Source organism: Syngnathus leptorhynchus, chromosome 19, assembly GCF_054491065.1.
Source record: "Syngnathus leptorhynchus isolate UIUO chromosome 19, UIUO_Slep, whole genome shotgun sequence".
NCBI classification, from domain to species: domain Eukaryota; kingdom Metazoa; phylum Chordata; class Actinopteri; order Syngnathiformes; family Syngnathidae; genus Syngnathus; species Syngnathus leptorhynchus.
The window spans coordinates 6,042,501-6,060,942 of record NC_141213.1 but is presented as its reverse complement, the minus strand read 5'-3'; the positions used below and the strand labels follow the sequence as shown (position 1 = coordinate 6,060,942).

Here is an 18,442-nt window from a genome sequence, read left to right as displayed (position 1 = left end):
ACTTAGCAAGATTATGCATAAATCTGGCACATGTGCTCATCAAGAGCGCATTTAAATTTGCACATAGTAATAAAAAATGTGGGTGATTATCTTCTCTTGTCAATGTTTTCCCTCCACCCACCACTCCATAAAGCTAATATAACACCACAACATCCAGCTCAGAGTATAAAATTCCAATTGTAGCTTTATGGAACCTTTTTAGTCTGGTGGCCACAGAAAGGTTCTATTTTAATTTTTTTAATTTTTTTTTTTTATACCAGATGCTCAACCTGATGCAACCCACCCACAACTGCAGCTGTTAAAATGGCTTGGTCTGATTTTCATTAAATTTGTATTTCTCATTACTCTTGTGAATTTTATCATTTTATTTGTGTTTCATTAACAGTTTTTTTTTTCCATTCTACTCACCCACCACTTTATGGTGCACTCCATCAGCCAAAAATTGCACCGCCAATTAACAGTTGTCAGGTATTTACCATCTGTGGCTTATTTAATAACTCCCTTTGAGACTTGGCTGAGTCCCTTTATATCAGTGTCATCTCCGATTTTTGTTGCTATGCAGACCACAATATTTCCACCTTTGGCGGAAGCCTACGGCGACTCCCTTCTGGATCCATTTCTGGTTTCCTCTGCAGTTGATCATAAAAAGAATATAATACGCTCCTGCCAATCCCACACATTGCACTTCCAACCTCTTGAACAGGCAAGGTGGTCATCTAAGATTGAGGACATCTACTTCAAATACTTCTCTTCATTTGCTGAAGATCTCCAAATCACACCTGAAATACTGCCACCTTTGTTCATATCAGCGGCACGTTTTAAAACTTCACATTCCTCGGAGACAGACACTTGTGATGCCTTGTTTAGATTTTAGATTCAGTGGTGTACAATACTTGGTCTCTCTTCTTTTTTTAAGTATGTTGAGCTCTCATTTATTTTACTTTTTTTGCAGGGGCAGACATGATCAATTTTGATGGGCAAGGTGTGATCTCCTATCGTTTCAAGGTAATGTTTGTTTTCAATCTTTGAAGAGCACCAAAACGTAGTTTTCATTGAGGTATGCTGCAGAGTTGGGAACTTGTGAAATCCTGCTTTTGAAAATGCTATTGTGATGAAAGTGAATGAAATACTTGATTCTTCTTTGTAGGCATCAAACAAAAGGTTCTGCTCTGTTTATTGCGTCTAGGTGAAGAAGATGAAGCTCATTAAGGACGTGATCGCGCTAAGGTTCAAGACGTCCGAGAGTGAGGGGGTGATTCTCCACGGAGAGGGGCAGCAGGGGGACTACATCACCTTGGAGCTCCGCAAGGCCAAGCTGATGCTGCAGATCAACCTGGGTGGGTAACGGAAAAAAAACAAAAGAAAACATCCTTTTAGAATTCATAATTGATTTCAAAGGGGTTTCCAATGACTCATTCTATCATGACTATTTACAGGAAGCAATCAGTACGGCTCTATTCTGGGCCATACCTCAGTGACAACGGGCAGTCTTTTGGATGACAACCACTGGCACTCGGTGGTGATCGAGCGTTACCGGCGTAATGTCAATTTCACCCTGGATAGACACACTCAGCACTTCAGGACCAACGGGGAATTTGACCACCTCGACTTGGACTATGAGGTAATTTATGAATGGCACGGATCTAGAGTATATGCATACAATAACCTGGAAGTTTTTTATTCAATTAAATATGGGGAAATAATTCCTTATATCATGGTGGAGTCTTCCATTGCTTTTAACAAAAGACAAATATGAATTTTTCAAGGACATTAATGACAAGCATCTAATGGTCTTCTTATTAAAGAAATAACTTCTAATAAGACTTGTCATATATTATCTGTTGGTACGCAAGTAAAATAAATTCCTAATAATTTGAATACTTTTACAAAAGTGGTTAATCTCTATGCAAATATAACATTTTGCTCCTCGTCGATGACCTCCGCTATCTCAAGAGGAAAATGATAGCACCCAGGAAATTATATATTGGCTTGTTAATATGACGGCAATCCATAACATTCACATAATTAAGGTTGCTTAGTAATGGAAGGCAGCACAATGGGTTTGCATAATAATACTTGAAACAGGAAATTGATTTTTCTTTGGAATGTGTAAGTGGGATGATAGCTTTTTGCGTGTAATGTGATTACAGGCTTGCTTGTATTTGCTTTTGTGTACATTGTGCACATGTGACCACCAGTGTGTCGATGTACGTATTGATATACGTGTGTGTGTGTGTGTGTGTGTGTGTGTGTGTGTGTGTGTGTGTGTGTGTGTGTGTGTGTGTGTGTGTGTGTGTGTGTGTGTGTGCGTGATCTTAACCAGCTATTGCTGATAAGGCTGATCTCTTCCACTGCTAAATCCGACACCGAAAACCAAGGCAGGACAAGTAAAGTGAAGCTGTTCAATTAAAGGATCTTCCGGGAAATCCATACATGAGTCAGAACTGTGTGTGTTTATGTGGACGTGCTTGTGTGCAAGTTCTGAAAGATTCTGCTCCAAAGCCCTGATGTGTGTCCATCTGTTGCTCGGTTTATCAACTGTCTTTGAATACAAAATAAACAACTGAGGTTATCTGCAATGTATGAATAAAAAAAAAAAGTAAAATACATCAACTATTTGGAGGTTTGCTTGTGTCCCTCCAGCTTTGTAAGACACCACAATATCTTTATTAGCATTTATTTTGAGCCTCTGGGCCTCAAAGTCATTTCTTTAAATGACTTGTGCCATTGCTCTAGCTGCCATGTTATGTTTTAAATGATTTGCTCTCTGTACTGATTGGCCACAACAGGCAGGTATTCTTGAGATGTAATAGAAATGGTGCACATTTATGACCTCATTTAAAGGGGATGGAACAACCACAACTAATAATGTCCAAACAGACCAGAGCAGTTATACAGAACTTTCCACCAACTGGACATTAGCCACAAGTGAACATTTTCTTTTTCTTTGCCTCACTAGTTGAGCTTCGGGGGAATGCCGTACAGCGGCAAACCAGCAGGAGGTGGGCGCAAGAACTTTAAAGGCTGCATGGAGAGCATCAACTACAATGGAGACAACATTACTGACCTGGCCCGAAGGAAGAAGTTGGACACTTCGAGTTTTGTGAGTCAAATGTGCAATGTTCAAACAAGCAGCACAACTTAGCCTTCTATAATTGTCACAGCCCTCTATTTATTCATTGCAGTTCTGCGATACTGCAATTGATAATACCAAACACATCAGCTAAACTATCACCCAAAACTTTTAATACTTCATTCAGTGGTTTACTTCATTACTTTTATATATTACATTCGAGTGTTTATTAACTCGAATAAAGTTCTGCGTAAAGATCGTCTGAACAAAAGAAGTTGCAATCAAAGATTGCTTTAAGCAGCAATTCAAATCATCCTTGACTCACGCAGCTATGACTTCCATCAAAATTGGTTCACATTTCAAAGAGCCATTCACAGGCATTCTGAATTGCTTGAAAAGCAGTGGAATACAATGCTGAGGATTTGGTTTTGGTTGCAATGTTAAGGATTTTCAATATCACGGATGTATTTTCTACCAGAACCTAAATATTCAAATGTGTTTGCTTCTTAGCTATTTATCTTGAATTTACACTCCAGAAAGGATTACGTGTACAGACAAACAAAAATGTTAACTTGGGTTTCTTCAGCAATTGTCTTTTTTCTGACATCTCTCAATGTGGCTCTTCACAGCGTAATCTCTCATTTTCCTGTGTGGAGACGCACTCCTATCCCGTCTTTTTCAACGCCACCAGCTTCCTGCAGCTGCCTGGCCGGGCCGCTCACAACCTCATATCAGTGGGTCTTCAGTTCCGTACATGGAATCCACAAGGGCTACTCCTCTTCAGTAACCTTGATGATGGGACTTTGGAAATGTCACTTGAAGATAGCAAGGCGGTCCTTCGTATCAATGTGAGCAGGGCGGACAGGCACTACTTGGTGGTCTTAACGTCAGGTGAGTGGACAAACATTTGAATTGTGACCGATTGAGAATTTCTAGGCAAGCAGAAAACAGAATATCACAAAAGTGCTTTCAGATCAAACCAAATACAACACAACAAATAATGTACTACAAACACTATTGTGTCACTCTCATACAAGTCAAACCCTTTGGATGAAATGAATTTGTTTTGGTTTTATTCCTTCCTTTCCTTGTTGTGTCCCATTCCTCCCACACTTGCTTTCATTTCCTCCTCCCTGTGTCTCTTCCTGAAGACACTCAATTTATTCTGTCCACTGCTGCTTTAATAGGCCAACGCCCAGGGGTAGGGATTATTATGGCGTTACCCTCTCGGCTAATTGGTCTTCAGCCTGTGATTACATTACTATTACTAGAATACACAGATACATAAGCTCACTCGCACACAGCGGCGCACGCTTGCTGACTTTGATTCTGTTATTAGTATGTCTGAACTAAGCGAGTCACGCTGGTTTCTAGTTTCAGTGTCACCGTGGGAGAGCAGTCGACTTCAAATGAAAAGCTTAGTGGCATTTAATAACGACACATGGCGGGAAGCGTCATACACAGGTTGTTCCTTCACCCAGTTGGGGTAATACTTTGATTCGCTCTCATCTGCTGTTATTTCCACATTGATCTTTTGATTGGGAACATTTAAATTCACTCGGTTTCATAAACACAGCGCATCACTTACTTCCAGGCCATTGAGGCCACGCCCCCAACATACCTGTTCATCATCGTTTTATTCATTTTTGTCCCTCGGTGAAAGAAGAATAACTTTATTCCACTACAAGTCAAATAAATGAATGCCAAAGGCAATCTTTCCGTGTAATGTTTCCCCAATACACCCGAAGCTTTCTACTCCTTTGCAAGCTCACTGAAACTTCATAAAACACGCACGTTTTGGTCGTTTTCGAGTTATGGGCGACTGAAGTCACTGAATCATACCATTTTATGACCTTCAAAATGTCCTTCTGGTTCAAGGACTCTGATATATAAACATGCTGTATTATAATAACTCTGCTAGTTGACATGACACGGAGGAGGAGGAGGATAAAACATTATACACACCATAATATTTCCCAGAAGGACTTGTGCAGCAAACATAAACTGTGTGTTTCTTACATAGCTCGCCCTCCAATAAAAAAGACCTCAGTTTGACACTGTTGTGAGTCGACAACCTCCAATTATTCACAATCCATTTGTTTTCATCCACTTGTTTTTTGTGTAGTATTATTTTTATTCCACTTGTCCAAAGGGTGAGTCACCTCCTACTCGCATAAACTGAATGGACCTGCAAATCACTCAAACACCCCGCTGCCCTTTATACAGTACAGTATATAATTAAATGGCACTTGTTCTGTTCTACTTGGTCAAGAGTCAATACCATAGGATCCATCTATCCATCAGTTCTGTATTCTGCTTCGTGTTGCGACGTGCTGGAGTGTGTCCGAGCCGACTTGGCGTGAAAGGCGGACGCCGCCCTGAACAGGTCACCAGTCAGACGCAGCGAGGATAGGCAGTATACAAGATGGATGGATAATATATATCTATTTTTTTAATTGAGTAGTGTATAGCAACTGTGCATGTTATTTCATGTAAAGCACTTCCTGTCCAATATTTTCGAGATTGATCATCACGTAGCTTGCTGCTTGTAATTTCTGAATGGTATTTGAAGCAAAACCCAAGGGGGGGCAGCTTGGGGTTGTAAAAGAAAATGAGGAGTGTATGAAAGCAGGGCTGCCATGAATAAAAAGCCCAACATTTCTGATAACATCCAATCAATATTTCTTCATAACCTCACACTCGCCGTGGTGGGTCCCAGCTCATTAAAGTTGTTATTTGTCACTAGAGGCAGAGCCCAGATACAGTAAATCTCCCCCTCCGCTAAGAACACACACAAAGCAATTTCTTTATGCACCGTGTAATCAAAATGCAACTGTGATGTGTTCTTTTGGATGTGGGGCTAAAAGTTTCCCCCCGCGGCTGTTTTTGACCTGTGGAAAGGCACTCCTCTCCTCTTCTAACTGAGAAAAAAAAGAAGGATGTGAGTGCGCATTAATAGAGGGTACTCTGTTGTGATTCCAAAGGGAACTCAGCTCTAATTTTCTCATTGCTTTCCCTTTTTACTTACTCATTAACTCACTCCTCCTCTATATCCAGCACACAGATAACATCTAAGAAAGTGTTGAATTGACTGCTGGATTTGCTCAATAGGTTTCAGTGCCTTTATCCATTTGTTGGACTCTTTTACTTTTAATTTTAGGCAACACCAGAAACAGGATATCAAATCTCACGTCACAACCAATCACGACTCAGCAGCTGAGCTTTTGATGTGATTCCAACGTATTTATCATAATAAGGGCAACTGAAGCATGCATAATAAGAACTGCTTAACACTGCAGTATGAATCTGTTCGGCGGGTCAGCTTGATTTGGATGTTTCATTGCTTTAAAGTAGAAATATTGTGCACATTACATCATGGAAGGTGCTCATTAAGTTTAATCTCCGTCTTTGTTTCCATACCTCGTGAAAGTAGCAGCAAAATTGTTCGGCTTGAACGTTAGGCACCATATCATTAGAGACCTAAAGATGGCAAGCGGTTGAAACAAAATTATCGAAAAACCACTTGTCATTTTGTTATCACTTACTCATGGTTAAAAGAAATTGTACTTTTTTTTTATTGTATTCCTTTTATTTGCTATCTAGCCGGCCGTCAGCCAGCATGTTAACGGTTTAGTCTATTTTCAGTGTTATAGAGAGATATAATTATGATTATCTATGTGTGTGCGCGTGTACAATATGTGTGTTCATGCTGTGGTGAACTCACATAGCCGTCACTGATAAGCTCATCATTCAAAGCTATTGCAGGTGATGTAGAACAGATGAGGGGACACGAGGTGACACCGTATCTATTTTCCATTACATTCAAGAGGTGGATGGATGCAGCCAAGCCTGATAGTCATCCTATCACACAAAACGCAGGGGGGGCAAATCAAGGTCCGGAGGAAACTTTTATATTTATTTATTTGTATTTTTTTACTAGTCATTCAAAATAAAAATCTTCTCACATCATTACTTGTCACTCCAGGACTTCTGAAGTCTCGAAATATTGGAAAGATATGCTATTCCTGATATTAATAATCTTTCCTACCTAAAAGATGCTTCCTATTTTGTTGAAAATTGACCGACTGGATTTTGAGGATTACCTGAAAATGTAGTGATTTTAAGACCATATTACAAGTCAATATATTTTTAATAGTCATCCTCTGAGCAAGTTTCTAAACCACACATTGCTGATAAGGCCCAATGGTGGTGAGAACTAAAACTCAAAGGTCCAATCCAGGCAAGTGGCTGAGATAACGGATGGATTCAGTAATTACTTTGCAGAGGAAAAGGTCTGAAAAGTCACTAAACGATGCCTTCATTTCGTGTGACTTTATCCATAAGTAAATCCAAACAATTTGAACAATTCAGCGTGATTAACACAGAATAGACTACATACGATCGAAACTTGAGATGACCTGTATTATATTTGATAGTATGACGCACATGCATGCATTCAAATTGTTTTGTTGTAAAAAAACAAAGGAACCAATGAAATAGAAGAAGAAATAATTAAAGTCATGCTCTGTTGAGTGGTTTGCATTGCACGATTACACAAGGTCACAGCAGTCACGCCCCTCACCAGGTGGCCATCTTTGCTCATAGATTGTTTGGTTCTACCATAATGATGCTCTTGGTCGTCCAGAAATTGGAATTGAATGAATGGACCCACCCCACTGAGATGAAAGCAACAGCCTCATAAACATTGCAGATTCACACAAGCACTCTCTCAAAAAGCACGCTTTGCACCTGGCCGCACCTTGAACTCCGTTACAGTGTCGCTGTCTGCGCTTTTCAAATAAATGGCAGTCAGCGAAGCGGTGAACCAGACGAATTTAAAAGACAAGACGCAAGCGCATAGCGTTGTAAAGAGAAGTGAAATGCAGAAGGACAACAGAGAAGGATTTCAAGATAGAGAGACAGGATCAAGACTCAGGGACAGGGAGGGAGGGAGGCAGGCCTGGAAGGATGAGTAGAGATTGGTGTCACTAAGAGGTGATGTATCGAGGGGAAGCTGATGAGAATGAGCCGGCTTCTCCTGCAGCTCCGTTGGTAATATCCCTTTCCAAAACATCGCTCATATTTAATGGAGCACAGCTACACGGAAGGGAGTGAGCGAGTGAGCGAGCGAGGGAGAGAGGGAGGGAGGGAAACAAGCATGCACGCAAACCAACGTCTTCGGCGACATACAGTATGCCCACTCTTCATAGAAATTCTCAGTGCTGGCAACTGCAGATAGAAAACAAGCACTCTGCTACTCTGAAGGCAATGAGGTTATTCAAGAGTTAATGGACTTGTGACACGGGGTTAAAACTGCACGCAACTGAATGTGGGAGGACAGCTAACGCTTTAACAAAATAAAAAGAACTTATTGGGGAGCAGTAATGGAGATTTAAATGTGGTTTGGCCCTGAGCTGGATATAATGGCGGCAGGAAGGCCAGTACTGTAGTCAGGAAAAAGAGATAAATCCAGATATATCCTGGTGTAGTCGTTGTCCTTAAAATACATGTACAATTCATTCTATAACTTTTCTCTATTTATTTACAAAACATGTTATTAAATGAATGAATTATAAATACAAGTACATAATTTAATAGATCTGTTGATGTATATACATTATAATGTATCATGTCCAATGTTGTTTAGATGACTTCCAAATGACATTTATGAACAGTATGTTGTTTCTTTGTTTATACACATTTGAAATAAAGAAACAGAATCCATGCTCCTCGAGCAGTGCTGTGGATGATGTAAACGTGTCCACCGGTGTGCCTGGAAATTGAAGCACAAGGGTGATGTAATTGAAGAGCAACTGTTTTTGTTTTACCTATCAATACCGACTGACTACTTTTTGTCATTGCTCGACAGGTTCAGACCTTAATGATGGCCAATGGCACGCTGTACGTTTGGTAGCCAAGGAGAATTTTGCCATGTTGATGATAGATGGCGACGAGGCTTCTGCCGTACACTCCACCTCACCACTTTCAATTACTACTGGAGGAACGTATCACCTGGGAGGTAAGGAAACAATGCAGTGTTTTTAGACCTTTTTAAAACTTTTTTGCACTAGATTTGCTAACTTTTCGAAGTGCTCCTGCAGCTATTTTTCAAAAACTGTTTGCAAGGTTCTTATTTACCGCATGCAAGAGTGAGAAGGGGGATTTGCTCTGTTATTGATTTGGGAGTCCCAACTAAACAGACATAATGAAAATTTTACAAAATGCTCTGAACTGTTTTTAGGAAGGTTGACTATGTGATTTGATTTAACATTTTTTTTTCTAATTACAACATAATACCGTAAATCTGGGGTGTCAAACTCAATTTTGTCGCGGGCCGCATCATAGTCATCATTTCCTTCGGCTGGCCATTATGACTGTCAACCCAAATAAATGTATGAAATTGCGAAACATATTTACCCCACCCTCACACTGAAATACCGGAAGTATTATTCCTTCTGTATACTTAATCAATAATTCATGATAAGCCCCAAGACTATGTAAACACATGTCAATTCATTTGCGTCTAATGTTTGTTGATTTAATTGAATTTTCCGTGAAACCAGATGGCTTGTTTTTATACGTCTGTTGGTATATGTAAAAAGTGAATGGAGCAGGTTCGTTCAGCTACTTAACAGGAGCACCTTTGATAATATCATCTTGTTGAAGAATTTTATGACCTTGTTTTGATATCTTTGTCCATACTATATCTAGCTCAATGGCAAGAAGGAGAAGGCCAGTCTTTCAAAAATCCCAAAACAACTGTGGCTTTTTAACAATGTAGCGTAGTAGTGTGCCGATAAAATCGGTTGGATAGCACTATTCAACTTTTGCTTATGCTTCAGTGTCATAGAGCTTCTACCTATATATGAGTTAGTATTGTTAATTGCCAATTAAAATGAACTTGTAAACCTTAACTGTTAAAGTATAAAGTTATAAGTGAACATTTAGAGGTCATATCATTTGATATTCCGCTTTATTATCAGTCTGGGATCAGTTATTAAGTAATCATGATACGCATGCATATTAAATCAAATTAAGTCGTTTTAGTATTCTATTGAAGCTTGCTCAGCTGCTTGGACTTATCGGAAGGCGTATAAAACACACAAACGCCAAGGCTGAATCACGGTGTTACTTGACACTTAATATGATTTGAGCAAGAAAGAATCCATGCTCCGGGGCAAATGGTGATGTTCTTATGAATGCATTTGATGAAATAAGTAGTCGCCTGTGTGAAATGAAATATGGACATTTGTGTGTACGTGTGCTGTGTGTCTAAATCAGCAAAACAAATCAATTGCATGGCTTTTAATGAATGTGCATCAGCTTTGAAAAGAGACGTCAGTATCATGAAGTGGTAATGCATGCTTTGGAATACATCAAATGATATTTAAAGTCCATTTGCGTGTTGCAATGAGATGAAACCGTTAGAAACGACTTAGAACCTCTACAGTTGCTTTTTTGGCATGTTGAACTTTTTGAGCTAAATATCCAAATGTGATTTGAGTGACTTTCACACCATCTGTGCTTAACAACCTGGCCGGTAGCTCTTCAATGGCACCATGATTCTCCCATGACATGTGCTGCTTGTCACTTTTTTTTGCTCATTGCATGCTTCAGTTCACTTGTAGCTAAATACCTGCAGCTGAAGTTTGACACAACTTTCAAAAATGTTATAATTGCATATGCAGGTTAGGGTTAAGAGAGAGAGCAGCAATCTATAAATGTCAAGAGTCTCTATTGGGATTTGGAGTGTGAGAAGCATCTACCCAGGCTCAGAAGCTGTTGTGGCATGTCGGCCCTTGCGCTTCTCACTTATCTACGTGGGGAAGCCACTTGGAATCCAAGCAAGCTGGTTATTCTTTTTGAGGGGCAGAGCAGTGCAGGTGCCCCACTGGGCCAGATGCTCCCCTGTGAAGATTTTTGTGGGCAGGAGTGCAGTTTGTCATGCCGAGAAATCATCAGATGGCGTATCATCGCTACCCCGCCGTCCTGCCGACTCCTGCGCTCTTTATGCCGCTGAATCGGAGAATCTCTGTATCACCGGATAGGTGTGCATACTGGCTAATGAGGCCCTTCCGTCATATGGTTCCTCATGAGCCGTATCCTCTTAATTCTAATTGGAATAGCCTAATCGGACCTTGATGCCTATATGTCTCGGGAGTGTTGAGTGAAATTACTGATGATGCGTTTAATTATGATCTCAAACTGGTACTGTCCAGATGTCATGAATGGTGATACCTTAGTGGTCAAAAGGGGAATTGGAAGGAAAAGCTGCAGCGGAAAAGTCTATATTAGGAAAGCGAGATCTCGCTGCCGGGCTACACTATTGTAAAAACCTACGACTCTTTCATTATTATGCAGAGTTCAGGTCATTGCACCTGCAGGACTGTACTCCATAATAATGTCGGGTGCAGGACAGTGTGCAATAGCAACACTTACTTGAAGCGTTATATTTCCCACTTGTTTCAAAATGTTCATTTTTCTTTTTCTCTTGAAATGAAAACAATAAACCACCTAAATGGCCAACTTGTACCAAAGTGAGGAATGATGGTGGAATGTCAACTTCACAGCTATTGCTTCCTACCTACCACTAAACCACCAAACACTTTGTACTGTCTTTGGGGGAAGGGTAGCGGAAATTGCCCTGCAGTTGTGTTTTCAGCTTCACCTCTTATCAAAATGATGGAAACCTATCAATGGTTGATCATTCGCTATGTCCATAATATTGTCAGTTAAGCTTTTCCCGTTCCAGTTCAGTTGATGCTTGAGCTCAATACAGAGTGAAGGTGTTAGAAAATATGTGCATGCGTTTGTTTTTATATGCGTGGTGGCCTCCCGATGACTCCAAATCCTTCCAACATCCTCTGATTTACAGCTGTCATTATGCATATTTCTCTCAGGGAAGATAATCCCATATTTGGCTTGCTTCTTCTTTTTGTATATTTGTGTATTTAGATGAATTTCACGTTCCCCTCTTGTCTAAATGTTTGCTTCAGTAAAATGTGTTAATACCAGTACCTCCGATTAAAACCAACCTGACTTGCATTGATTGCGTTAGGGGAATATATTTTTCCTTATATGTTACTTTTGTCAAAAAGCTTCCATGTATATAGTGTAGAAACAAAACCATGGTAGAAACAGAAAATATTTTGAGTAATTACCACTGGAGGTTCTTCACGACATGAACCTTTCATCGGGTGGCGGTTTCCTGCCATTTCCAATTCTATCACTATTTCTTACTGATCTGTATGCCGACATCTCCAGTAGATAGAATCACTTCTTTTACAAGGTTACATTTACTATTTTTTTTCCTCACTTGAATATTTTGGCTTATCTCTTTTATGTCCCCTGTAAATGTGCTGGCTGGTGATAACAAGTGTTATACAACCAGCGACATGGTGGTACTTTTGCTGGAATGTGTGTTGTTTAGAGCATCACTATATGGGCACCACATGAAGGTTCTGAGGCTTACAACAGATAAGTGCAGCTGACCCGCACCCTCAAGGCTCATAGGACATCTCGTCATGGCTTTTTTGGAGTAATTCAAACCACACAGAGGGGATCCATGGGTGCATGAGTACATACAAGTATTTGTCTCATCTTGAACATGTGCCAAGCTGAATTTTCAATAGAATACAAAGATCCAAAGGATGTCATGGGGACATTGAAGTGGTCGGCTCTTACTACATTATCTGGAATCTCTCTTCATGTCTCAATTGATTTCTTTTCAAAGAAGCTTTTAGTGCGCCTTCCAGATATTGCTTTTCCTGAACATTATTTGTGCTATAATTACATATATATACCGTCTAGTGTCTTTTCATGAGTTCTTTGTATAATTAATGTCGCATTTATTCCAATTTTCGAAACTGTGACTCACCCCTGCATGTGAAATGTTATCAAGATTTCCAAGAGTAGTCCTTCAAATTACAGTGAACGATGTATTCAGCACTTGTTTTTATACCAAGAATTTTGATTTATTATCACAGGGACAAATTTAGTTGCATGGTCAGTTTGATTAAAAAAGGTAACTTAAGTAAAAAATGTCAGGGGGGGAGCACAGAGTTTTTTTGTATATCCTTACTGTCTACTTTCATCTTTGTAGCGAATTATCCATCTATTCGTCAACAAATCATTCCACGCATTGTTTGCTAAATTCAGCCAAGCTGGATTTCATTTTTGTATTTGAATGCTACTCATAGGACACAAAGTATGCTGGCAGACAGCTGTAGTGCCTGTGTTCTGTTTTCAAACTTATCTCACCCTTTCAGTCTCTGCCACTATCCTTTTTCTCGCCGTCTGTCTACGACTCCGGCGATGCGCTCGACAGCTGCGCTAGGAAGCAGTCAACACAGATGGCGAGTCGGAAGTTTTGGGGGAAAGATATGGAAATCAAGATGAGACAGATAAACACACACATCGCAAACATAGGCAGACAGTTTATTCCTGTACTCAACTGCAATCTTCATGTGGTTGTACTTTGCAGCGGTGTAGACCTGCTCTGCATTATTGAGATGTAATGCAAATATTTGATTGCCTTTCCCTCATGTGTAAAAGAAATATTAGTCTAAGGATTAGGCTCTGCCCAAGCTGTCTCCTAAATGCTTTTCTAGTTGTGATACAAAGTGGTTTTAAGAACGTGCGTAAAATTATTCATCTCCACTTGAAAGTAGGAACGTAACACAGTGATTGGCTGCAGGGTGGAACAGTGGTTAGCATGTCTGCCTCACAGTTGTGCGGGGTTCGATTCCGATTCCAGCCTACCTGTGTAGAGTTTGCATGGTCTCCCCGTGCCTGCGTGGGCTTCCTCCCAGTACTTTCCTCCCACATTCCAAAAACATGCATGATGGGCCCATTGACCACTTCCACACTCTCACTATCACAAAACAAACTCTGAAATTGTTTGATTATCATTTGCATTTTTTTAAATTATTCCTGCCAAGCAGCCATTGGTTTTAAAACCTACAAGATTGGAATTGCAGGTGTCTTAATCTGTTTAATTTGCTCTGTTTGCAGGCTATTTTCTCCAGACGTTGTTTCCACCTTCTCAGCGTTTCTTCCAGGGTTGCATGCAAGCAATCGTAGTGGATGACCAGCCAGCTGATTTGTATGCTGTGGAGAAAGGCACAGTTGGAGCTTTTGAGAATGTCAGCCTAGACATGTGTGCCATTATAGATCGGTAAGACATAAATCACTACTGGATAGTTCTTGGGTACTCTTATATTGGGTTCAATTTCAAATTATCGAAGTGCCAATACTCAACATGCCTCTCGAGAAAAAATTCCCCAAATTGTGTCCCTTCCCTTTTCTTGAAATTTTATTAGACAAATGCAGTGAACAATTGGGGCAGAAATTGTGGACATCAATAGCGTTGCAATTGTCATTGATGTGGGTACTTAAAATGTCACAAATGCTTGTAAGTATAAGCCACAGCATCTGATTTCAAACCGAACAAAAGCACTCATCCATAAAATCACAATGCAACAAAAAAGGAGCTTTCCATTTCCCTATCATTCCAATCTAAAACATTTGACGATAGCTTGCGGACATCGTTCTTACGTGCTATAATTGATGGCAGAAATTCAAAATGAATTAAACATTAAAACAATGGAGCAGGTCAACCTTGTTTAACTTCAAGAAGTTGTGATTTATTTATTTTTTTACCAGTTAAATAATTGCCTCATCATTTGGCTTGTGCAGAAAACTGGAAAATCACACCGCCAGGGTGAACAAGACAGAAGCGAAAAATTAAGCGTTCACATCATGCCAATCCGAGCAGTATTTTCTCTTCAGTAATTTGTTTTCAAGTGGATCTTGTCGATAACACAGCATTGGCTGTCAGCGCCAGCTTTGCCAAATGGTTGGACATTTACTGCCATTGCTTGATTGACATCAATTTTGTCCTCACCTTCAAGTGGGTGCTGCTTTAAATCACAACACGGGTTGGGCATACAATGCAGGGTGAAAAACTTTTTCCAACACTTGTTTGGTGGGAAAAAAAAGGAGCAAATAAAGACAGATTTTACTGAATAGCCTAAGAGTTAAGCATTAAAAATATGTTTCTTTGTAGATGTATGCCTAATCAATGCGAGCATGGCGGCCGGTGTAAACAGACATGGGACGGTTTCAGCTGCACTTGCGATGGAACAGGATACACTGGCGCCACGTGTCACACTTGTAAGTATTGCCGTTCAGTTGTTGTGGGGTTTTTTTAATCGAATATGCAATGCTTAAAAATGTTAAAACTCTTGATGAGATATAAATCATTGTGCTATTAATAATAGAGGTTTGTAGATGAACACTATGAAGCTACTTTTGCCCTTCCACTCGCATAATCATAAGTAAATAATCGTTATAACAATGCTTCAAAGATTTGAGACCCCAGAAGATTCCTTTATCGAGGAAGTGTCAAGGTATATCATTCAAGGTTTGTTGGATCTCAAGTGTGATTGCCTCTTGGCAAGAAGGTTGTGTGTAAGACAAAAATCCAGCTCAATAAGGAGAGAATTCAAGGATGACAAATTAGAAAAGACAGGAAGAAAACATAAACCATCATAAAAAATTGAGAAAGAAAAACATTGCCTCCATCACGAAGGTTTCACTCCAACAAACACTCCTACATCTCTGGTAATAACTCTTCCACTCATTCGTGTCCTCTGTGTGTGTGTGTGTGTGTGTGTGTGTGTGTGTGTGTGTGTGTGTGTGTGTGTGTGTGTGTGTGTGTGTGTGTGTGTGTGTGTGTGTGTGTGTGTGTGTGTGTGTGTGTGTGTGTGTGTGTGTGTGTGTGTGTGTGTGTGTGTGTGTGTGTGTGTGTGTGTGCGCGCGCGCGCTTGTATCATCTCAACATACTATCAATGTGTGTCATAAAGATTGCTTGACTGTGTGGGGTAAAGCAACACTTGACAGGCACTGCAGAGAAGCTTGAAAACACTCCAAATTACTCTCTGGATGAATTGAGAGAAAAAAAAACATGTATGGATTTGCTGCAACATCATACATATTTAATGCTTCATATACACTATAAATTGCTAGTTCTAAAATGTATATTTTAAAGTTGCAATAGCTAACTTTTTTTATCAATATAGTGGCTGTCGGTGTCATTTTGGATTGAAACGAGATACTCATTGTATATTTGTATTTCACAGCAATCTATGAGCCTTCGTGTGAAGCCTATAAGCATTTGGGCCGCTCCTCTGACACTTACTGGATAGACCCCGATGGCAGCGGTCCTCTGGGTCCCTTAAAAGTCAACTGCAACATGACAGGTTTGTTCTGATTTCTTCTGGTGCCTTTAAGGGATGGATGGAATAGTCGCCCATTGTTCCAGTAACTTTTTGATTCAATTGATTTTGCAAAACTGCAGCCTAACAGACCGTACATCTCCGACTCTCGGAGCCTAGTCAAAATAAAAGCTGCTTTTCAAAAACAGAGATGAATTAGTAACAATGCCAAACATGGTCATATTGTTAGCAACATTCTTATTTCCTGCAGTGTGTTTGCAGATAAACGATGCAGTTGCATGCTGATTTAATATGATTTCATTCAGGATAGGCATCTGATTGGTCAAAGGAACAACACACAACTAATTGTGTCATCGTGCTTATTAGAACGGTGGCCACATTTTGGATTGTCGACTGTCTTTGATATGATACAAATCTTTAATAACACAATGCTGCATGTAACAAAATAAGGAAATGTCAGCTCCTTTATAAATCTGACACTTCTATCTCACAAAAAAAATAAAAACCCTGACGCATTTCACCAGCCTTCTTTCAAGCGTGTACAAATGCACAAACAGAATGGAATAATTCGATTTTCTGGAACAGTACGGCACACATGAAGAGCAAAGGGGACACTTTTCATAAAATGTCACTGCACTCTTCCGGCTAACCCCTTAGTCGCATTGAATCGCACCCTCACCCACACAACCCACAATGTTAAGTTTCCACAAAGGCACACCGTTAAGACCTTAAATCCAGCCACACCAACACAGCAACACACACGTCTACCTTGAGTGGCAGAATGAGTGAGCAGGGATATGTCTTGAGTGACATAGAACTGAGGTTAAAACCCTGCAGTCTCTGAACTTTAGAGTTTGGACAGAAATTTACTCTTGTGACAACTAAACTTGTCATTTACTGCGGATCCAACATGTTGTGGTCACCTTGATTATAAATCACACTTTCTGTGTTACTTTAGTAGTGACTCCGTTATTGGCAGAAGCAGAAACACATTTTTTTTTTTTTAGTACAGTATGTTGTTTAGATTTGCTACAGAGTGGGGAGTATATTGAAAATTTGCCGTCAGAAGCAGTAGTTAACCAAAGTTTCTATTCCACATAACAATAGAGATGTTTTTAAATGTACTTACACAGCTTACATTTTGGGAATTTATCTTAAATTTCAGTGAAAAAAACGAGATAGTGTATGATCCCTATGTAGTGCCTTTTTTGTCTTCCCACCCCACATTATATACTTACAGTTTGCAGGCAACCATACATATACAATACATAGGTTGCCCTGTAAAAAAGAAAAAAAAAGAGGGAAAAAAATGACACATCTAGACTACAGCTACACTTGTACATATAGTGCTATTTTTTGACAGCTTGTCGGATTTTATGCTGGCTCTGTCCAAGGCCAGCCTAGATAGTGTTTCTGGCATATGCAATTTTTTATGGGACATGCTTAAAGCCCCGTGAACTTTATTGTCAGTAAAAAAAAAAAAAAAGAGAATCTTTTGACCTATATAGCAATGTTTGCTCGGCAGTTAAAGTTATTTTCAGGTTGCCAGGTTTTACACAACAGACATGAATGGAATGTTGTTTTCATGGAATAGACCTTTTATTTTATATACCAAAAATGTGATGATGTCTCATAACAAAGCTGTACAACTGTGTGCATGTTTGTGTAGAGGACAAAGTGTGGACTGTAGTCATGAACAACCTTCCACCCAAAACAACAGTGACTGGTTCCAGCAGGGAAAGACGCACCATCCTCCAAGTCAACTACAGTGCCTCTATGGAGCAGGTATCACAAAAACATATTCCTGCTATGTAGTATCTATATTGGGTTTCTTCAGAACTTAGTCATTCAAACATATAGATATAACCCTACCCCGCTATATTTGGTGATCTGCAATAATCAGAGACACAATTCTGAAGCCACCAAATTGAACCCTTTGAAATTGGAAAACCTCCCAAGAAGTGGAAAAAAAATCATAGATTAGAAAACAAATCAAATGACAACAAATTGGGTGGTTGGTTTTGTGCCTAGTGATTTACATATCATATTAGCAGATAGATTTCATTTGTTGTGCCTTCAGATTTCCTGGTTAGATTAATTTCCTCTGCACAGCGATAATTGAGTACTTTTC

The 18,442-nt window shown here is 39.8% G+C and overlaps 1 protein-coding gene across 2 annotated transcripts in view; it reads left to right on the top strand.

Annotated features, from left to right (window-relative positions):
- Positions 1-18,442, top strand: part of cntnap2a (contactin associated protein 2a) — a 134,776-nt gene that overhangs the window by 66,177 nt on the left and 50,157 nt on the right. For both annotated transcript variants that reach the window (XM_085939472.1, XM_085939471.1), the window contains exons 5-14: positions 953-1,005; positions 1,187-1,337; positions 1,437-1,621; positions 2,960-3,103; positions 3,703-3,964; positions 8,943-9,092; positions 14,087-14,249; positions 15,141-15,247; positions 16,216-16,335; positions 17,981-18,096. In XM_085939472.1, the coding sequence (XP_085795598.1) occupies positions 953-1,005; positions 1,187-1,337; positions 1,437-1,621; positions 2,960-3,103; positions 3,703-3,964; positions 8,943-9,092; positions 14,087-14,249; positions 15,141-15,247; positions 16,216-16,335; positions 17,981-18,096 (1,451 nt within the window). The remainder of the gene's footprint in view (positions 1-952; positions 1,006-1,186; positions 1,338-1,436; positions 1,622-2,959; positions 3,104-3,702; positions 3,965-8,942; positions 9,093-14,086; positions 14,250-15,140; positions 15,248-16,215; positions 16,336-17,980; positions 18,097-18,442) is intronic.